The sequence below is a fragment of the Felis catus genome, chromosome A2 (genome assembly GCF_018350175.1).
Source record: "Felis catus isolate Fca126 chromosome A2, F.catus_Fca126_mat1.0, whole genome shotgun sequence".
Taxonomy (NCBI): Eukaryota; Metazoa; Chordata; class Mammalia; order Carnivora; family Felidae; genus Felis; species Felis catus.
This window is the reverse complement of record NC_058369.1, coordinates 20085621-20107590: the sequence shown is the minus strand read 5'-3', so window position 1 is coordinate 20107590 and position 21970 is coordinate 20085621. Positions and strand designations below refer to the sequence as shown.

Here is a 21970-nt window from a genome sequence, read left to right as displayed (position 1 = left end):
GCTTCACACGGAATAAATTCCAAGAATTCTTAGCTCAGGATAATGGGCATAGTGTTCTACCATTTGCACAAAAAGAAAAAAAACAAAAATGAAATATGGTTTGTGCATAGCCTATCTCTGGATGTTTACAGAAGAAAATGGTTGGGGCGCCTGGGTGGCTCAGTCGGTTAAGCGGCCGACTTCAGCTCAGGTCATGATCTCGCGGTCCGTGAGTTCGAGCCCCGCGTCGGGCTCTGTGCTGACAGCTCAGAGCCTGGAGCCTGTTTCAAATTCTGTGTCTCCCTCTCTCTGACCCTCCCCCGTTCATGCTCTCTCTCTCTGTCTCAAAAATAAATAAATGTTAAAAAAAAATTAAGCAGAAAATGGTTAACAACAGCTGCTGCTGGGGAAAGGAAATGGGGTAAGAGAAATATACTCATGAGTATTTTACTTTCAAACCACGTCTTCAGTGTCACACTTCTACTGGTTTCAACTGTTACAAGATCAGTGATGTTCCCTGCTCTAACAGGAAGACAAGAATGGGCATGGTCTGACATCATTTATATATGGTTATTCCTTTCTTGGGTCAAGGGTTATTCCTTTCTTGGGTTATTCCAACCTGTTGTCAGACCAGATGTGATCATTCCTAAATCATCCCTTAGATATTGCCAAAGCCTCATTTGACAGTCAGACTGACCACTACTACTTGTGGCAAATACTTTCATCACTCTTCCTGAGGAGAGCTTTCTTTCAAAAGTCATGCCTTTGTCTTTTGTGTGAGATGTGTCCAACAGAGCTGAAAAGAGAAGCTTTCTACCTTTCTGATTCTGTATAGCCTGGGATAAGCACTACTCATTTTCCTTTCAATGGAAGTAGCTGATGTGTCTCATACAAACTTTCCCCGTAGCTATCCACCTAGGGCTTGTTAACGTTTTCTAAACATTCCACTATGTTCTTAGTTACTTCAGATCTTAATGAACACCTAAAGTAATACACAGTCTTCTAGATTGGGCTAGTATCTTCTTTTTTTATGTCAGTTACCCCAAAGGGTGAGGCTGATGAAGGATTAATAATGTACATGATACCCCACCCCAGTATTCCAACATTCCATGAAACAAATGAAGATGGAAACAAAGCAGGCAAAAGCAGACAGGACACACGAAAGCAGGAACTTACACCCAACTATCTTCATCTCTGCACCAGAAAGAAAGGGGCGACAATGAGGGGACAGCACAGAGAGAGACAAGAACAATTAAGACAAACAGGAAAAGAGAAAAAAAAAAAAACATCACTTGCAGGTCGGTGATGAAGCATGCACTTTTTATCAAGAGTCAAAGCAAAGGACAGAGTGTATTTCTGAGCACAAGGGCAAGAATCAGAGGGTCCCCTAGAAGGATGCCATGCCTGCAGAGTTGCTTTCTAATGGGCAAGTTCAGAGCAAACCCAGAGAGCAGTACTTGTGCCAGGTCTGACTTAGGGAGGGACAAAGCCTCCCTAAGGCAGAGTCCTCTCTAGGACATGGCTCTCAAAAGGGGTCCCAACCAAGCAATATTACCATCATCTCAGAGCTTATAAGGAATGTAAATTGTTGGGTCCCACGCCAATCCTATTGCATTAGAAACTCATGGGGGGTGGGCCCAGCATTCTGTGTCTGCAAGCCCTGCAGGTGACTCGGATACATACTAACACTGGAGAACAACTGATTTGGGAAAAACCTGGCCCTGAGCCAGAGCACACTAACTCAAAAGCAGGTTTCTTCTACCAAGAAAGAAGACCATTTAAAAAACTCTGCACCTATTGAGAGGATCATATGGTTCTTGTCCTTTCTTCTATTGATGTGATGAATCACGTTAATTGTTTTGTGGATATTGAAACAGCCCTGCATCCCAGGTATAAATCCCACTTGGTCATGGTGAATAATTTTTTTAGTGTATTGTTGTATCTGGTTGGCTAATATCTTGTTGAGGATTTTTGCATCCATGTTCATCAGGGAAATTGGTCTATAGTTCTCCTTTTTAGTGGGGTCTCTGTCTGGTTTTGGAATCAGGGTAATGCTGGCTTCATAGAAAGAGTTTGGAAGTTTTCCTTCCATTTCTATTTTTTGGAACAGCTTCAAGAGAATAGGTGTTAACTCCTCCTTAAATGTTTGGTAGAATTCCCCTGGAAAGCCATCTGGCCCTGGACTCTTGTTTTTTTGGGAGATTTTTGATTATTAATTCTATTTCCTTACTAGTTATGGGTCTGTTCAAATTTTCTATTTCTTCCTGTTTCAGTTTTGGTAGTGTATTTGTTTCTAGGAATTTGTCCATTTCTTCCCTATTGCCCATTTTATTGGCATATAATTGCTGATAATGTTCTCTTATTATTGTTTTTATTTCTGTGTTGGTTGTGATCTCTCTTCTTTCATTCTTATTTATTTGGGTCCTTTTTCTTTTTGATCAAACTGGCTAGTGGTATATGTATACAATGGAGTATTACTCGGCAATCAAAAAGAATGAAATCTTGCCATTTACAACTATGTGGATGGAACTGGAGGGTATTATGCTAAGTGAAATTAGTCAGAGAAAGACAAAAATCATATGACTTCACTCATATGAGGACTTTAAGCGACACAACAGATGAACATAAGGGAAGGAAAACAAATATACAAACAGGGAGGGGGACAAAACAGAAGAGACTCTCAAATATGGAGAACAAACTGAGGGTTACTGGAGGGGTTGTGGGAGGTGGGGTGGGCTAAATGGGTAAGGGGCACTAAGGAATCTACTCCTGAAATCATTGTTGCACTATATGCTAACTAATTTGGATGTAAATTTTAAAAAATAAAAAATAAAATTAAAAAAAATTCAAGACTTAGAAAACAAGTTAAAATGTAATTCCCACAGAGCCATGTGACAGAACTCTGTACTACTGACTCCAGGGAATAGGCTTTCCAGGAAAGCTAAGCACTCCAGAGGGATTTAGGAGGTGGTGGCCCAGCTCTTCTAGCTTGGGGATGGTCTCCAGGAGGGCACAGCCTCTTCTTGAGCAAAAAATTTTAAATCATTCCTTTCAGTTTATAGTCTTTTGGCCAGCAGTTCTCTTTAAAGTTTTATTTTGGTTACTTCACTGGGAACAATGTTAACTCTAACTTGTTCACCTGGAACACCTGTCCTACTCTGGTCTTTCCTGCTCATCTTCTTGAAAAAAAAAAAAAACCTAGGAAAGAAGTTATTAGCTTTTGAACTGAACTAAAGTGAGTTTGGACAGAAGGAAGACATGCCCTCAGGAATATGGTGACCAACCAATAAAGGCTGTGAATGCTTAGTTTCAAAATTAGGCTTAAATTCCCATATCTATTTGTTCTTCTATAGTCTAGAATGTCATCTCCTTGGTTGGAGTGTGTCTTTTCTGGGACCACCAGCAATAGCACTCTTGCCTCTAGCTCGCTACCACGGGTCATGAGCAGAGCTGGATAGCTGTATAGTCAGGACTTCAGCTGTGGCACAGAGTAGCACATCTCCTGTTCACAGTAGTCACGTGATGTGTATGTACACACCCTTGGAAAGCAATGGGAGATCATCAGAGGGACCTTTTTCAAAATGGTATGTTGGATACTGGTGTGGCTAGAGCCTGGTTGAACTCTGTAACTCAGAGCTCTAAGCTCTGTCAATATGCTTTGAGCCCTATCTGGGTCATCCTGACAAACAAGACCTCTCCAAATAAGTGCCTGACAATTTCTATCAAATGCTGTTTTAAAATAAGAATCATAGTTTATGAGTGATTATAATTTTTCCATTTACTCCAATCTCTCAGACTTAAGTGTTAGAATGCTCACAGTTACTGACATAATTCATTGCCTTGTTCATTTCTCATATATATGTCCATGTGCCAAGAAGTTGCAACTTCTTGTAACTTGGTCACACCAGCACTGTAAGGATGGAGGGACTGCTGCAGCCCAGGTACAACACTCCTACAGGTGACAGATGGATCAGCCGCAGGTGGACGGGTGGCCAGGAAGCCAAGGAAGTTCTGGCTACATGGTTTTCCAAGATAGGGCAACTGCATGTAAAACATTCCTGTACCACTTTTACTGTTGCTCCAGCAGAACCTGCAGGCCAGCGCTGTCACCAGGCCTGAGAATGGCAAATCCACTCTGATGAGATCATGGAGTGCATTAAGAGGTCTGTCAGTCAGTTGTTAGCTCACAACCTTGGGAGTGCCCATCTGCAAAAAAAATCTTTCCTCAGGGGGAAGAAGGGTAGAGAGGGAGCCAGATTATGCACAAAGGACTGCTTCCTGCCTGTGAACCAATCCTTACTTTCAGTTTTGGCACTTAGTGCTCAAAGGCAGACAACCCAGGAAGCAGCATACTCACAGGCCTGGCCTGGACCTCCTGGGATGGCCCAGTGTCTGAGCCCTGTCGGGCTCAGCCCTGTGGAGCCCTGTGGAGACAAATCCTATGATGGTCCCTTAGCTGCCTAGGGGAGGGAAAACTCCCTTAACCTCAGCTTCCTTCACCAATGCCTGATGCAGCTGATTTCCCGAGACATGTCTAGCATACCCAGGTCCTTTACAAACCTGTGTGTTGATGATGCAAAGAGATGCAGGGTGCTCTACAAAAAGATTTCTTTCCATAGATGAGGGTTGGACAACATAATTCCTAAAATCAAACTTTGCTTAAGAATTTTTTCACTAAATTTTGTTTCTTTTTAGTCTCTGTTCACTTCACTTGTTTTTAATTCTCTGACTGTGAAGGCTAAGAGGAAGGAAATGTCCAAATGTACAAATCTTAAGTTCTTAAAAGAAAGGAAGGACTTTAAATATATCTCTTAGAATATATGACTCCACTTCATGAGCCTGGATATCTAACTTAAAAAAAATCACCAGACCAATTTTGGTAACCATCTATTCTTTCTTCTATGACATTTTGTCAAGAACCCAGGACTATGCCTGGGCTCTTCTTGTCCTGATAACCAGGGCTGTGGAATGGTGTCAGGACACTGTGAAGGACATCGTTCTCCAACAGTCAGATGTGGGCCCTTCATAAGCATGAAGTCTCCCAAGCATTTAAAGATAAACATGGAATTGATCGAGTGGCCTAGGATCCCACACAGATCCTTCTGTGTGCAGAGCAGGAGATGAGGGCTGTTCACAGCAGCTTGTTCTGTATTCACAGTGTCTACGAGTGGGGGAAGCAGATAACAGAAAACAAGTCCAGGCACAGTGTGGGAAGTTGTAAGGCAGCTGGAATCTATCACATGGGCCTTCTCTGTGCTCAGACCATACTCTGCTTTGGGTTTGTGTTGACAAATATTTCCAACAAGCGGATTTAGAACACCATGAAGAAGTCCAAATAGGTGATATTTAGAGTGGTGACAATCAGTTCAGTCTGGCCTGCACTGGATCTTTCAAACAGAAGCAAATAAGCTTTTACCAGATCATTAAAACTCAATGGAAAGGGTAGGTCCATTACTCCTGTAATCCATTCAGAAAACCAGCTATTTGCCTGTTCAGATTCCCTTGTCTTTGTTCACATCTTCTCTGCTTATCAGACCACCTGCCCTCTATATGAGTCACTCCCGTCCTTCCCTCACACCCTAAGGCCCTCGTGGCTCTGATGGCCTGTTTTGATCCACTTTGGATGCTTTGCCTGTATCTGCCTGACTAGGAAATGTGAACCTGGGATTGAACTGCTAGAACCACACGTGAGGGTTGATGCATTTCCACCTTCTGCACTAGCTCTCCATTGGGCATTAGATGGGAACAGTGAGCCAATTCCTGAGAAACTGTCTAGGTAGTACTATTCCTAGTGCCTAACTTATACCATTTGCCCCATTTGTTTTCTGATACATTAAAATACATCTGGTTTTCCTACATGAATTGGATTCATCAATACTACAGGCACATATTTTGGTATATTTTTCCCCTTAAAGAGGAAGTTCTTGTGAGCCAGTTTTCTAGGAAATGTAATGGAAGAGAAAAAAGTAAAAGGCATCCCCCTAAGAAGAGTTCCATGTCAGTTCCTATCACCCAGTCTCTACAGGAGACAACAAAGCCCATCTTCTGGGTTGTCATGTTGCAGATGTCACGTTGGTGAATATGATGTGGAGGCTTCTTGAAAAAAATGCCAACAAGGAGCCACTGACTCCAGATTGTAGTCAGCAACCTGGCTTGGGATACAGAGGCTTTTAATGGCTGCATGGCTCCTCCACAGCACAGTTTATCATCTGCTCATGAGAGAAGCACTGGACTCCATCCTTCTAACCCTTCTCCCAACCCAGTCCCAAGAAGTGCAGCCTACCTGGCATGATGACATCAGGAAATCCCAATTTTCTTGTAATTGCCAATCCCCTATTAAATATCATGGGGTTTTCCCTCCTAATCTGTTCCATATCTCCACGGAGAAGCTGCAGAGAGATGATAAGACCTGCAAAAACATAAGCATTTTCTTACTCAGAACCACATTTCCACCCTGTTTTGTAGTACTAGAAATGACATAAAGAGTCACATTTTTTTTCAGGAGGAAAATACACAAAGTTTAGCATTTTTCTTGAGAAAAATTTTGATGTAGAAAGTATATACTATTCTGAAGAAACATTCTAGAAAGCTATTTAAGAAAAGATAACCTCAACAACCCAGAGAACTAGTTTATTATATACAGACTGAGGTCTGGGAGACTGAGTTGCCTTTTTCTCTGTTCCTCAGCATCTAGCCCAGGGCCTGGCTGGACCCTAGCAAACACTCACTGAATGGGAGGGTTGAACTACATAAACCATACATTTAGGAACCCAGAGAAATCTACAGAAACAATGGCAGACTAGAAACAAAGAAGACCCTGTGCCAGGATGTCCCCCCAGCTGAAAACGAATGAGCTAAGAGGTGCTGTTTTATGCTAGGAGTATGCTAAAATGTGGGAAGCAACTTGCTGGTTCAACCTTGCAACGGCTTGTAAAGACAGCAGCAGAGCAGACATCACGTTCCCTTCAGGGAACCACCACACTTCAAGGAAATGGGATGTTTTGTGGGGCTAACTGAGCTTTGCTTCAGACTATAAGCTTCAGATCTTCCAGATGATCCCAAAAGCTTTGTTCAGAACATGGGAGAACCTGTAATGTGTCCCCAGGTGAGCTGGCTTCCACTTCATTACTTGTATGTACCCTAGGAGTTTTGCACAAAGTAAGAATCTCCTGGAAACCATCCTCTCCCCTGCCCCCGAGGGTTACTACTGTAGCCACTGGCTAGAAGGCTGGGAGGTCAAGCCCAGATAGAGTTAGGAAGTGATTCTGAGACTCTGTGGATGAGATTAGCTGCTAATAGGATGATGAAGAGGCTGATCTATGTGTCAGCAGGAAGCAAACTCATCAATCTAAAAACCTGGGAATTATGATAGTTAGGATTACCAGAAAAGTAGTGGCTAGAATGGAGACAGTGACAAGAGTTGTAGGATAAGAATGGTTTGGAAATGGAGAGGAGAGAGGGAATGGAGAAATGGAGAAAGAGAGGTGTCACACAGAACAGTCACAGGCACTCTATCTGTCAGATCAAAGTATCCTAGTAACAAGGAATATGTACTCTCATAGCTGGGCTGGGGGGTCATCAGGGTTCCACTGCAACTCAGAAAGAACCTCAAGATGATCTTATTGCTTTGGCCAAATTCATGTACCCCAAGAACCCTGAGATTGCACATATGATGTCCCAGGTATCATTAACAATGAGATCACAGTGCTCTGGAAAGGAGATATATGGTATTCCAGCTGTTAGTCTGGTTAATGTTTAGGTTTTGAACACCCTATTTTTTTTTATAGCCTAATTACTTGGTGGACTCAACTACAAATAACTTATGAGCCTGAAAGGCTGGAGGTCAGAATCCAGATCACAATAAACTCTTCAGAAGAGAGCAGCTTGTGAGGTACTCACAACCCCTCCCCCACAGCCCCAGCACATTTATCTGTGGTATCTTTACATGGCTATCAGATATTATCCTCTGGGCGAACAGGGGTCCACCATCCTAGGAGACAGCCTAAACTGGAGCAGATAGCTAAGGATCAGACAATTCCCAGAATCTGAGATGATAGAGGGCAAAGGAAAAGAAAATCAATGGGTTCATCCTTCTCACTTGGCACTGGCAAGGATTATTCATTCAAGTGCCCACTGACTATCTTTCCTACCTTTTATCTCATTTTCTGAGCAACCAAATTGGCCTAGAGATGCAAAGTGCAACTTGTGAGGATGCAGACTGAAGACACTGGGAGAGGTGCATCTAGCTTTTGAGCTATCCAAAAGGAATTCTGAATAGCTGCTCTGAAGTGTGACAAGCAAGAGGAAAAGGGCTTCAGTTTATGCAAGAGAACACATGAAAAGGCACATGAAGGATGAAAGAAGTCACCAATGGAGGCTATAAAACTTCATCTGCTTTTGTAGAAATTGGGATCCTGGAATATGTGAGTCCTCTTCCTGGTTCTGAAGCCCTGAGTGATTGAGGCACATGCCAAATAATGCTAAGCATGGTCCTCAGGACAAAAGAGCCTCTGTAAATAACTCAGAAAAGTGACCCACTCGCCTACCCAATATGCAACCAGTCCTTTAGCAACACTTGCTCATCTACCTACCAATCACCTGGCTCTCAAGCCAAAGAACTTGAAAGTAACTAATTCTATTACAATTTCTCTGTTAAAATGATCTCTGACACAAGAAAACTGTTTTCTTACTAAATTTCATCTCAGATTAAGACTGTCCCATAAAACTATCCCACACATTTGTGTGGAATACTGGAAGGTCAGCAACCTGGCCCTTGTCCCTCTCAACCTCCATCTCTGTGAAGAGATGAGTGAAGATTAATAATGTAAATTAATCCCAGCCCAAGAAACATAAAGAAAGCTGTATAAGTCATTAAAAAATACATAGAAAATTAATTTCTCAACTGTTTTGTTTTCACTTGTTTTTAATGATCTTCATGCTACTGGAATTACTAAAAGTTACTTCTGTGGCTACATATCTAAGAGGCCAATCTAAGGGAGTTAGTGATGAATGATAGTTTTAGTCTCAGCACCTAAAACTAATGTAGTAATTCCTTCTGAATTTTGTATGATTTAACTTGAAGGGAGAGCACTACTGAGTTCTGAAACAGAACTGCCAAGGCAATTAACTGTCCACAATGTTTAACAAAGATGGGTGACAGTTTATAGCAAAGTTAATTTTTTATAATGACGTGTCTTTAATTAAGGAGGCTAATAAAGACCTGAACTATTCCTTGAGTAATCTATGAAATTTTTTGACATGAAGACCCTAAAATCCTGTAGTAGAAAACCCATGCTGAGAAGCTTGGCAACAGAGTGGAAAGCCAGTGGCCTGGAGTATGGAAACCAGGGCTCCCTGCTTTAGCCATGAAGTCACTTCATTGAGCTTCAGTTTCCTCATTTATTTAATGAAGGAGTTGAAACAGGTAATTTCCAAGATCTCAACAGATTCCAAGTCAAGCCTTACCTAGAAGCCATCAGACACACACTTCAAAGAGAAGCAGCCTATTTCTCCTCCTGGATTTTCCACAAGTACATGGAGACCTCTAACTGGGACACCCTAACTAAGGCTATATGAAGTCTGGGGTGCCTTTCTAACACTGTTTGAATGGCCAGTGTTTGTGAGTTCCAGACAAAAACCACAGACACTGAAGATGGCACCATCCCTGCTCACTCTAGGGAATGAGACACAATTCAGCATTTTAATCTGGTGAGGTAATGGGGGAAACTACTCTTTCAGCTGTTTTTTAAAATTTTTTATTTATTTTTTTTAACGTTTATTTATTTTTGAGACAGAGAGAGACAGAGCATGAACAGGGGAGGGTCAGAGAGAGGGAGACACAGAATTTGAAACAGGCTCCAGGCTCTGAGCTGTCAGCACAGAGCCTGACGCGGGGCTCGAACTCACGGACTGCAAGATCATGACCTGAGCCGAAGTCGGCCGCTTAACCAACTGAGCCACCCAGGCGCCCCTCTTTCAGCTGTTTTAAAAAGTGTATTATTACTACCATCTTTCTTCTAAAATGTTCTCCATGTTTTTTTAAAAAAAGTTTTTAATGTTTATTTGAGAGAGAGAGAGAGAGAGAGAGAGAGAGAGAGAGAAGTGGGGAGGGGCAGAGAGAGAGGCACACAGATCTGAAGTAGGCTCCAGGCTCTGAGCTGTCAGCAGAGAACCCAATGCAGGGCTTGAACCCATGAACTGGGGGATCATGACCTGAGCCTAAGTCAGACACTTAACTGACTGAGCCACCCAGGTTCCCCAAAATGTTCTCATGTTTTAATCATATCATGTCCCAAGAACTTGTATCCAAAGGTAACTCTTTACAAATCAAGTACAGTAAATAAAGCAAAGAACACCACAAACATGGATATGAATGGGAGTTTTCCAAATTACCAGTAACTTTTTTTTTCTTTTATAATTAAAAACTGTGAGCAGGGAAGAGGGGCAGAGGGGGAGAGAATCTTAAGCTGGCTCCATGCTAAGCAGAGCCTGATGTGGGGCACGATCCCATGACCCTGGGATCATGACCTGAGCTGAAATCAAGAGTAGGACATTCAACCTACTGAGCCACCCAGCCACTGCACCAGTAACTTTTTTATATTTTAAAAACAAGATTTTATTTGCCTCCTGCTTTAGCCTAGTTTTAGGTGAGAAATATGGACTCCCTTCCCTTTCAAGCACTGCATGGAGTTCCCTGGCATCCAGGCACATACATAGAAAAAAACCAGTCACTTAAAAATTGTGAGAGAGACCCTGAGGCTCCCTGTGCTACAGAGTTTTAGAGAAATCAAATACTCCCATCTGAGGGTCTCAAACTTTGCAGCCTCTGGTGTGGAGTTGCTCTGAGGGCCATCCTAGTTGAATATGTGCTGATCCTGATAAAGAAAAAAAATAAGTACTTCTTAACAACTTTGGAAACTTCCATGCCTCGCAGTGGCTTTAGAATGTCATGTAAGGCCCACTTGTATTTATAATGAGGCTATGAAAGTTAAAAAACAAATAAGGTTATGTAAAAGATATTATGAAATAAATGATAGGTAAAACTGTCGGAATAAGCATGGTTCTATGTAAACTTGGTAGCTATCTTCAAGGGTATATAAAAGCTCAGAGGCTTTTAAATAGTGCTTCTAATTTAATCAAGCAATTAATGTTCAATTTAGAAAGCACAATCTTTCTAATGTGTGGAATTACACCAAGATATAGATAGAAATTAAACAGTTTTAAAAGAAAAGGAGGGGAAAGGAAAAGAAATTGAACAGAGATAAAAGCTGCTGTGAAATAAAGATTGTCTATTTCAGTTCCTGAATGATATTGGCAAACCAAACACTGATTCTCATTAGTGTCAGGCTTTCTTTGTGATGCTAACACTGAACAGGAATAGAAAAAGTGATTATTAATATTTGTCTTTTATTTTTGACTGGGGTGTGTATTCTTTATTCAGGAAAACACAGACTTCACAATGTCACAAACTCTGAAACCTTTTTGTTTGCTTTTGATTTAAATTAGAACTTAAGTTACCTATCAAAGCACATGGAATCCATTATAGAAAGAACAGAAAATGTATTTTGGTTGAAAGTAATTAGGGAAGGTCTCAAATTATCACAAAAAGAAATAGTAGAAAATGACTGGGCAGGAGAATAAATGTCTGTGGGGAATTGAACTTTACATATGGTGGCTGATCCACACAAATTCAATGTATGATCTATAGGTCTGTATGATCAGGAACAGTAAATGCAACACAAAGTTTTCTAGCCAGAGAACTATGTTACCATGGCTGGCGCTGGGAGCAGAATACTTGGCGCTGGACTTGCGGATGATATTCTCGTGGATCTGGGACCACTCACTCTCGTTGTTGCACCTGCAACAGAAGGACAGGTGTTATGGCTCTCAAGGCTTTTAAACATCTGGTCTGATGTTCCAACTGAAACACCAACTTTGAAGGCAAACTTCAAACTCACTTTCCTGTTTTACTAAATTAGACAAGGCATGTTTTCTGTTAAGGCTCATGGAAGATTCACACTTGGGTAAAGGGTGGAAACTCTAAAATGAATGTCAACAAATATTTTTAATTGGCAAAATATCCTATTCTCTAAAGTAGCAATCTCCTACATCACAAGCTTTTCTCTTCTTTTTTTTTTTTTTTTTGAGAGAGAGAGAGAGAGAGAGAGAGAGAATGAATATGAATGAGTGGGAGATGGAAGAGAGAGAAGGATACAGAGGATCTGAAGCAGGCTCCAGGCTCTGAGCTGTTAGCACAGAGCCTGACGCAGGGCTTGAATGCATGAACCGTGAGATCATGACCTGAGCTGAAGTCGGACGCTTAACTGACTGTGCAACCCAGGTGCCCCTAAGTTTTCTCTTCTAGTCTCTTACACCACACACACACACACACACACACACACACACACACACACACACACAGTAGGTTCCAGAGGCAAGTTCCTGAGAGGGGAAATAATAGTTCCTCTAGACAATTACCACTGCCATGCCTTGCACTGACTTTGTATCATCATTCAATAGTCTTTATACTGGCTCCAGAGGAAAATCCTATTAAGCTCAGAGCAGTGTGGATATTTGCTTGTTTATGTTTCAGCCAGGCCAAGAGAGGAAGAAAAGTTTAGGAGAATAGTGAGTTTGGTCCACTGTGAAATCCTCTATAATCAAGAGGAAGGAAGGCTTAGCAGAAAAGGTTGAAATGTCTAAACATATAAAGTCCTTTCTAGGGGTTTCAAGATTGGGACAAAAGAGAGAATAGAGGAACAACACTGCACCTCTGTTAATTTCTCTAAAGGGCAATTCCAAGACAGCTACAACCACACAAGTACTTGGTGTAGTTTACAGACAGACACCAGGGATTCCTCATCCTAATGCAGACACCTCAATGAAACAACTGAAATGAGATTATGGTCATCTCTTGAAAATTCCATGCGACAACAGGAGTCTCTATAGCCTTGGCACCCCCTTTCCCTGTTGCATAGGAAGGTATGACCTTTCAAAATGTAAGACCCTGGCACAAAAACAGACACATAGACCAATGGAATAGAATAGAAACCCCAGAACTAGACCCACAAACGTATGGCCAACTCATCTTTGACAAAGCAGGAAAGAACATCCAATGGAAAAAAGACAGCCTCTTTAACAAATGGTGCTGGGAGAACTGGACAGCAACATGCAGAAGGTTGAAACTAGACCACTTTCTCACACCATTCACAAAAATAAACTCAAAATGGATAAAGGACCTAAATGTGAGACAGGAAACCATCAAAACCTTAGAGGAGAAAGCAGGAAAAGACCTCTCTGACCTCAGCCGTAGCAATCTCTTACTCGACACATCCCCAAAGGCAAGGGAATTAAAAGCAAAAGTGAATTACTGGGACCTTATGAAGATAAAAAGCTTCTGCACAGCAAAGGAAACAACCAACAAAACTAAAAGGCAACCAATGGAATGGGAAAAGATATTCGCAAATGACATATCGGACAAAGGGCTAGTATCCAAAATCTATAAAGAGCTCACCAAACTCCACACCCGAGAAACAAAAAACCCAGTGAAGAAATGGGCAGAAAACATGAATAGACACTTCTCTAAAGAAGACATCCAGATGGCCAACAGGCACATGAAAAGATGTTCAGCGTCGCTCCTTATCAGGGAAATACAAATCAAAACCACACTCAGGTATCACCTCACGCCAGTCAGAGTGGCCAAAATGAACAAATCAGGAGACTATAGATGCTGGCGAGGATGTGGAGAAATGGGAACCCTCCTGCACTGTTGGTGGGAATGCAAATTGGTGCAGCCGCTCTGGAAAGCAGTGTGGAGGTTCCTCAGAAAATTAAAAATAGACCTACCCTATGACCCAGCAATAGCACTGCTAGGAATTTATCCAAGGGATACAGGAGTACTGATGCATAGGGCCACTTGTACCCCAATGTTCATAGCAGCACTCTCAACAATAGCCAAATTATGGAAAGAGCCTAAATGTCCATCAACTGATGAATGGATAAAGAAATTGTGGTTTATATACACAATGGAATTCTACGTGGCAATGAGAAAAAATGAAATAGGGCCTTTTGTAGCAACGTGGATGGAACTGGAGAGTGTGATGCTAAGTGAAATAAGCCATACAGAGAAAGACAGATACCATATGGTTTCACTCTTATGTGGATCCTGAGAAACTTAACAGGAACCCATGGGGGAGGGGAAGGAAAAAAAAAAGAGGTTAGAGTGGGAGAGAGCCAAAGCATAAGAGACTGTTAAAAACTGAGAACAAACTGAGGGTTGATGGGGGGTGGGAGGGAGGAGAGGGTGGGTGATGGGTATTGAGGAGGGCACCTTTTGGGATGAGCACTGGGTGTTGTATGGAAACCAATTTGTCAATAAATTTCATATATAAAAAAAAAATGTAAGACCCATGCACAAAGGAAAACTTACAGGATTTTTCCATGCTTACTCAGAAGTGTGCAGTCCAGCATGGCCACTAAAATAGGAAACCCCAGTGAGAGTTTTAGCATGTGAAATTATATGGTATTTGACTTTCAGTTTGACTTATTTTACCTAACACAATGCCCTCTAGGTCCATCCATGTTGTCACAAATGGCAAGATCTCATCTTTTTTTTTTTTTTTAAGTTGCACAATATTCCATTTGTGTGTGTGTGTGTGTGTGTGTGTGTGTGTGTGTATACCATATCTTATTTATTCATCTATTGATGGACACACCTGGGTTGCTTCCACATTTTGGCTATTGTAAATGATACTGCAATAAACACAGGGGTGCGTATATCTTTTTGAATTAGTGCTTTTGTTTGCTTTGGGTAAACAGTAGTGTAATTGTTGGATTTGGTATGGTATTTCTGTTTTTGTTTTGTTTTTTTTTTTTTGTGGTGAGCATAGCATAATGTATAGAGAAAATGAATAATTACACTGTATACCTGAAATTAATGTAATGTTGTGTGTCAGCTACACTCAAATAATAAAAAAGATATCAAAGAGTAAGGAACTAAAAAAATAGTGTAAAGACTTAACAACAGAAAAAGTCGTCCAGGAGCGTGAAGTACACGCAATGTGAAACACAACTAAGTAAAAGGGTTTGTATAGAAGTCATTCAGAGTTAAAGGAAATTAGTCATTAGTTTAATTTTATTACTCTTTGGACTCCTGAGTCAGTATAAATAAGCCTCAGTTACTCAGAGATGTTGCAAAGAATTATCAAAGATGAGGTTCTCATAGTCCAGAGCTGTGAGGATAATTTTCTACTTATAGAATTCCTTCCAAACAAAGGAAGAGGGAGACCGTTCTTTAACATGAGCACTTGTGATTTAGCAACTCAGTTGGAAATCAAAAGTGAGAGGTGCTGGCAGCAGTACATCCAGCCCTTCCTGTCTGACATGCTCACTGTCTCATCTCTTCCAACCAGGCAGTACATCAGAGTGCCCAGCTGGTGAGGATTCAAAGACTTGTCTTGCTGTCAGCTTTTTTTTTTTGTCACTTTCTAGGTTTACAAGATCAGTAGTTACTTTCTTTAACAGAAATCTGACTACAGTTTGTCATAAATAACATACTCCCCCTCTCACTGCAAAAGAAGAGTCTTTAAAATTAACTCCCTCCCTCTGATAGATGGTGTAACTCCAGCATTTCTCCAATAAAATATTAATGGTTTTTGGCAGTACAGTGGAGATACTGCTTTGTCATCCACTTTCACATTGACAATGTGTATTACCTCATTGATATCTCTTCTTCATGGTCTTGGTTTAACCATTATCATCTCTCTTCTGGACCAGTGTAATCACTTCCTAACTGATCTTTCAAATGTCTCCCTTTCCTAAATGCCAAGGGGTTACTTAAATCATCTAAAACTAAGTGGATGTGGTGTCATCAGCATATTTTAACCAATCACTAGGGTATTTTGTAAGGAAAAATTATAAATATAAACATTTATTAAGTAATCAAAAGAGTTGTGATTATAGAAGCATCATGTTATACCCAATCAAATTAATATTTAGAGCATGATTATTGATGTTGGTAGTTTGTCCTCAATTATGAGACACGAGGGATTATGATTGAAAAGAGGCCTGTAATGCCTCTGTAGCAGTCTGCTCTCCTCACAGAGGAGATAACCAGCATAGTACTTCAACTACTACATGTCCAGGGATTTTACTCAAGGGATAGGACAGAGAGGCGAGAGGTTTTTGGTTTTCTACATGCGATTCCCAAGTATCCAGAGCACCAGAAGCACCGGAGCAGGTGTGCAGGCTCTGTTCAACAGAGTTCAGAATACTCTTCTCATTCACTCATGCACCAGAGCACACAGTAGCATTTGCCTCTTCCTCACCACCTCCTTAACTTTTTTTTTTATTTTTTAAAGTTAACATCCAAATTAGTTAGCATATAGTGCAACAATGATTTCAGGAGTAGATTCCTTAGTGCCCCTTACCCATTTAGCCCATCCCTCTACAATGGGGAGCCCATTGTAGCCTTCCCACAACTCCTTCAGTAACCCTCAGTTTGTTCTCCATATTTGAGAGTCTCTTCTGTTTTGTCCCCCTCCCTGTTTTTATATTATTTTTGTTTCCCTTCCCTTATGTTCATCTGTTTTGTCTCTTAAAGTCCTCATATGAGTGAAGTCATATGATTTTTGTCTTTCTCTAATTTCAATTAGCATAATACCCTCCAGTTCCATCCATGTAGTTGCAAATGGCAAGATTTCATTCTTTTTGATTGGCGAGTAATACTCCATTGTATGTATATACCACATCTTCTTTATCCATTCATCCATCGATGGACATTTGGGCTCTTTCCATACTTTGGCTATTGTTGATAGTGCTGCTATAAACATGGGGGTGCATGTACCCCTTCAAAACAGCACACCTGTATCCCATGGATAAATGCCTAGTAGTGCAATTGCTGGGTCATAGGGTAGTTCTATTTTTTTTTATTATTATTATTTTTTTTATTTTTGGGACAGAGAGAGACAGAGCATGAACGGGGGAGGGGCAGAGAGAGAGGGAGACACAGAATCAGAAACAGGCTCCAGGCTCTGAGCCATCAGCCCAGAGCCCGACGTGGGGCTCGAACTCCTGGACCGCAAGATCATGACCTGGCTGAAGTCGGACACTTAACCGACTGCGCCACCCAGGCGCCCCGGGTAGTTCTATTTTTAGTTTTTTGAGGAACCTCCATACCATTTTCCAGAGTGTCTACACCAGCTTGCATTCCCACCACCTCTTTAACTTCTAAATTTCCATGTTTATGATGGCTATTCACCCAACTTTCTTCTCATCTTTCCCCAAGGGGAGCAACACAAAAAAATGTTTAAGAAATTTTAGAGGGCTATTTGTAAGACCTTTAAGTTTGCATTTTTAGAAGGGGGCCTACTATAGGGAAGTAGTGGTTAGAGTATATTCCCATATTTTATTTCACTTAATTCTCATAATCCTATAAGATTGGTATTACCATGTTCATTTTACTGAGAAGAGTGAAATGAGCTGGAGTCTAAACATAGGTCTGCCTGGTCCCCAAAGCTGGTGTAGAGAAAAAGAGGCTACAGAGTACTGTAACCCTGAAAGCCTTACTCCTACACCAGGCTTCAGGGTACTTGTGTCCCTGATGTCAGTCAGCATTCCCATTTTGTCTCTACTACAACTATTTAGTCTTGCCTATGGTTTAAAACTTAATTTAGTGCAAATACTCCATATTAAAATTCGCTCCCATTGGGTGCGACCTGCTTTATTTTGGCTTTTATTTGGTTGAAAATCCTAAAAAGCTGGAAAAGAGGCAACAACCTACCGATTTAAGAACACTACTGATGCTGACCACTGTTTTATGTAGTCCTTACTTATAGTGCAAAAAAAGAGAGAAGTATCCAGAAGAACGAAGAAAAACAGCACATATTTCTATAAAAATGGCCCAATTGAACAGAATCTCCAAGACCAAGCTGATACAAATAAACCAATTTGATATATTCTGGATGTGCACTCATAGGCCATGAGAAATTACATTTTTATTTATGATAAATTTAAACTATTTCTTATTTTACAACTTATATATGTTTATTTTAGCACAGACTTAAAAAAAAGACAAATAGCATGCTCTCTCTCTCTCTCTCTTTAATAGGAATACTTAAACTTCTCTTTCCAGGTGATAGAAGGGCTTCTTCCAAGAGTAACATTTTTTGGCCCCTTGTAGTCACTTTCCTGGGAGAAGGAGTGACTTCTTTGGCCAGTGCTTTTAGGAGAAGGACCCTGGGCATGAACATCTCAGTTCTGCCTCTCCCCTCTTTTGGGACCAACCTGTTTGCAGAAAACACACAATCCCTCTGTGCCACCACAGAGGCTCCACATTGATGATGACTCTAATAGTCTTTCTAATTCAGGGTTCACATTAATCACAAGTTGTAGTGGGTTGAATGGTGGCACCTAAAAAGTATATCCATATCCTAATCCCTGGGACCTGTGAATGTTACCTTATTTGGAAAAAGGGTCTTTGCAGATGTAATTAAATTAAGGTTCTTGAGATCAGTAGATAATCCTGGATGATCTGGGTGAGTCTAACCTCAATGACAAATGTCCTTAGAGAAAGGCAGGGGAAGATTTAAGAGATGAGAAGAAGTTACAGACAGAAGAGGAGGAGGCAATGTGACCACAGAAGCAGAATTAGAGTGATGAAGCCCTAAGACAAGGCAGGCTGACAGCCCCCAGAAGATGCAAAGAACAGATTTTCCCCTAGAGCCTCCAGAAGGAGTGTGGTCCTGCTGGCATCTTGATTTCAGATTTGTGGCCTCCAGATTGTGAGAATAAATTTCTATGTTATAAATCACCACACTTGCGGTAATCTGTTATAGTAGCCATGGGAAACAAATATAAAAGTCCGTGTGGCTCATAGATCTAAATAAACTATGATCTCAAATTTAAGTTTTCTTGCTAATAAAAGTGACATTTTTATTTATACTATTTACATACACACATATAGAGATGTACATATACACACTATAAATTTTGATTCTACTCTACATCATATATCCATTTCTATTTATAGCTGCTTAACATTTTGCTCTCAGAACCAAATTACTGATATCCATTAACTTCCTCAAACTGCAACAAACAGCATTTTATTCTGACTTTAATAAGCTGAAATTATTAAATAATTGGGAATGAAGATTGACCTTCGTCAAGTATCTTTTTTGATATCAGGGTGATTATATGGCTTTTCCCTTTTGGATAACTAATATGATGCATTATATGCTAATTGCACTGTGAACTGAGAGTGTGGCTTGTGCCTTATTGAATTTATGGAAATTTTTTCAATGAGTAATTTTTGTAAATGTTCCACATGCACTGGAAAAGATGTATTCTGTTCATTGGATAAAAGATTTGTTTAGAGCTGGGAGGACCATATGGCTTGATGAGCTGGGATACTCCATTTACACCTGCTGTACTGGCATCAACAGCACTCCTTTTGATTATCAGAATGTCCTGATTTAGATGACAAATTATGCTCACCTTATCTGGAAGTAGGAGAGTAAGAGGTTAAGAGCATGGTCTCTTACCAGGCTGCTCAAGCACATGCCTCATGGCTCTATGCCCTGTTTTCTTATCTATAAAAGAGGAGTAACAATGGCCCATGATGAGTGTTCAAAGATGCTGACTATTATTTTCTGTCACATCAACCTTATTCAGATTCTCTAAGTCAGATTTATTTACCTGATTTAAATATTTATTTCCGTCCTTATTTATTTTTGTCTTCCTGTATGTCAAGATGCATATTAAATTCTCTTGCTTTTATTGTACTTTTATCTTCTCTTTGTATTTGTAATAAACTGACTATAATAATTTTGAGTCAATATTTATTATATGCATTAAGGTCAAAACAATTAGATCTTCACTATGAATTCCACTGCATATCAGTATAAGTAAATCTCTATTCCTGTGCAGGGAGAAAAGGGCTTTCTGGAATTCTGGCAAACTGGGGGTGGAGATGTTGGTAAGGACACCTGGGTGCTGGCTCTCCTTTCTCCACCAGTTAAGAAAGCCTAATTTGGTCAACTTCCTTTAAACTGAGATACATAGACTGTTGGGCAAATTTCTCCAGAATGGGACTATGAACCCTGAATCTAATGACTAGCAGAGTAGTAACCTTCTACTTTGCAGAGACCATGTAATCTGGGGCTGGTTCTGCTGAGGATTCTGGGGCTGAGAGAGTAAGTGGTGCTGTCACATGCTGTGTCTGTGACTGCCCTGAGAGGCCACTTTGTTTCCAGTGAGATCATGTATTCTTAGAGGATGAAATATGAAACTGAGTTTACTTTTATAGTGTGTGTGTATGTTCTTTTTCTACCAATCCTGACACTCCTGACATAGCACACCCATTTCATACCTTTCACCTTACAATTTATCATCAATATTGTGACATTTGTTTGTATTTCTTATACTTAGCTGCTTTATTTTTACACTTCTTGTGTCTCTTTTTTGTGAATCTCATGAATATCATATATATAGATTCTGTGTTTTTACTTTACTTTGGAAATTTTTACCTAATAGGATTTTCTTTCAGCTCAATTATTTTTATTATTATAATTGATACGAATGGGACTTCTTTTGTCCTTTCCTCTAGGCTTTCTGATTTTTTAAATGCTCTTTTATAGCAGTTTTTGTACTGTATGATCTATGTTTTTACATGTATCTTTGTGATGGATGATATATCTTGCATTTATTTCTATTAGGGTTTACTTCTGGTTAGACACGTTCAAATTTTCACACAAATATTAATGCAGTTTTTAACCTAATTTGTCCCTTTATTATTACTAGTTAATAAGAAATATGATAACCCAAGCCACAGCAATAAAAACTACATATTGGCCATAAAGAATTGACACTTAAAAATAACATGTCAAGTAAAATACAGGATCCTTTCTTGATAAAAACCCTAAAGAAAGTAGGGATAGAAAGATCATACCTCGAGATCATAAAAGCCATATATGAACGACCCAACTCTAATATCATCCTCAATGGGGAAAAACTGAGAGCTTTCCCCCTAAGGTCAGGAACAAGACAGAGATGTCCACTCTCACCACTGTTATTCAACATAGTATTGGAAGTCTTAGCCTCTATAATAAGACATCACAAAGAAATAAAAGGCATCCAAATTGGCCATGAGCAGGTTACACTTTCACTCTTCACAGTTGACATGATACTCTATATGGAAAACCCAAAAGATTCCACCAAAAAACTGCTAGAACTGATTCATGAATTCAGCAAAGTTGCAGGATATAAAATCAATGCACAGAAATCAGTTGCATTCCTATACACCAACAATGAAGCGACAGAAAGAGAAATCAAGGAATCGATCCCATTTACAGTTGCACAAAAAACCATAAAATACCTAAGAATAAATCTAACCAAATAGGTGAAAAATCTATACATTGAAAACTATAGAAAGCTGATGAAAGAAACTGAAGAAGACACAAAGAAATGGAAAAAGATTCCATGCTCCTGGATAGGAAGAACAAATATTGTTAAAATGTCGATACCACCCAAAGCAATCCACATATTCAACACGATCCCTAACAAAATAACACCAGCATTCTTCACAGAGCTAGAACAAACAATCCTAAAATTTGTATGGAACCAGAAAAGACCCTAAATAGCCAAAGCAATCTCGAAAAAGAAAACCAAAGCAGGAGGCATCACAATCCCAGACTTCAAGCTATACTACAAAGCTGTAAGCATCAAGACAGTATGGAACTGGCACAAGAACAGACACTCAGATTAATGGAACAGAATAGAGAACCCAGAAATGGACCCACAAACGTGTGGCCAACTCATCTTTGACAAAGCAGAAAGACTATCCAATGGAATAAAGGCAGTCTCTTCAGCAAGTGGTGCTGGGAACACTGGTCAGCGACATGCAGAAGAATGAACCTGGCCCACTTTCTTACACCATACACAAAAATAAACTCAAAATGGATGAAAGACCTCAATGTAAGACACGAAGCCGTCAAAA

The 21970-nt window shown here is 40.3% G+C and overlaps 1 protein-coding gene across 16 annotated transcripts in view; it reads right to left on the bottom strand.

The window, feature by feature from the left end:
• DOCK3 (dedicator of cytokinesis 3) overlaps positions 1 to 21970 on the bottom strand; it is a 603425-nt gene that overhangs the window by 108438 nt on the left and 473017 nt on the right. For 12 of the 16 annotated variants that reach the window (XM_045050712.1, XM_045050713.1, XM_045050700.1 and 9 more), the window contains 3 exons: positions 11748 to 11836; positions 6263 to 6388; positions 1156 to 1173 (listed from right to left, as the gene is read on the bottom strand). In XM_045050712.1, the coding sequence (XP_044906647.1) occupies positions 1156 to 1173; positions 6263 to 6388; positions 11748 to 11836 (233 nt within the window). The remainder of the gene's footprint in view (positions 1 to 1155; positions 1174 to 6262; positions 6389 to 11747; positions 11837 to 21970) is intronic. The other 4 variants (XM_023249135.2, XM_023249114.2, XM_023249123.2 and 1 more) reach the window with 2 other exon arrangements.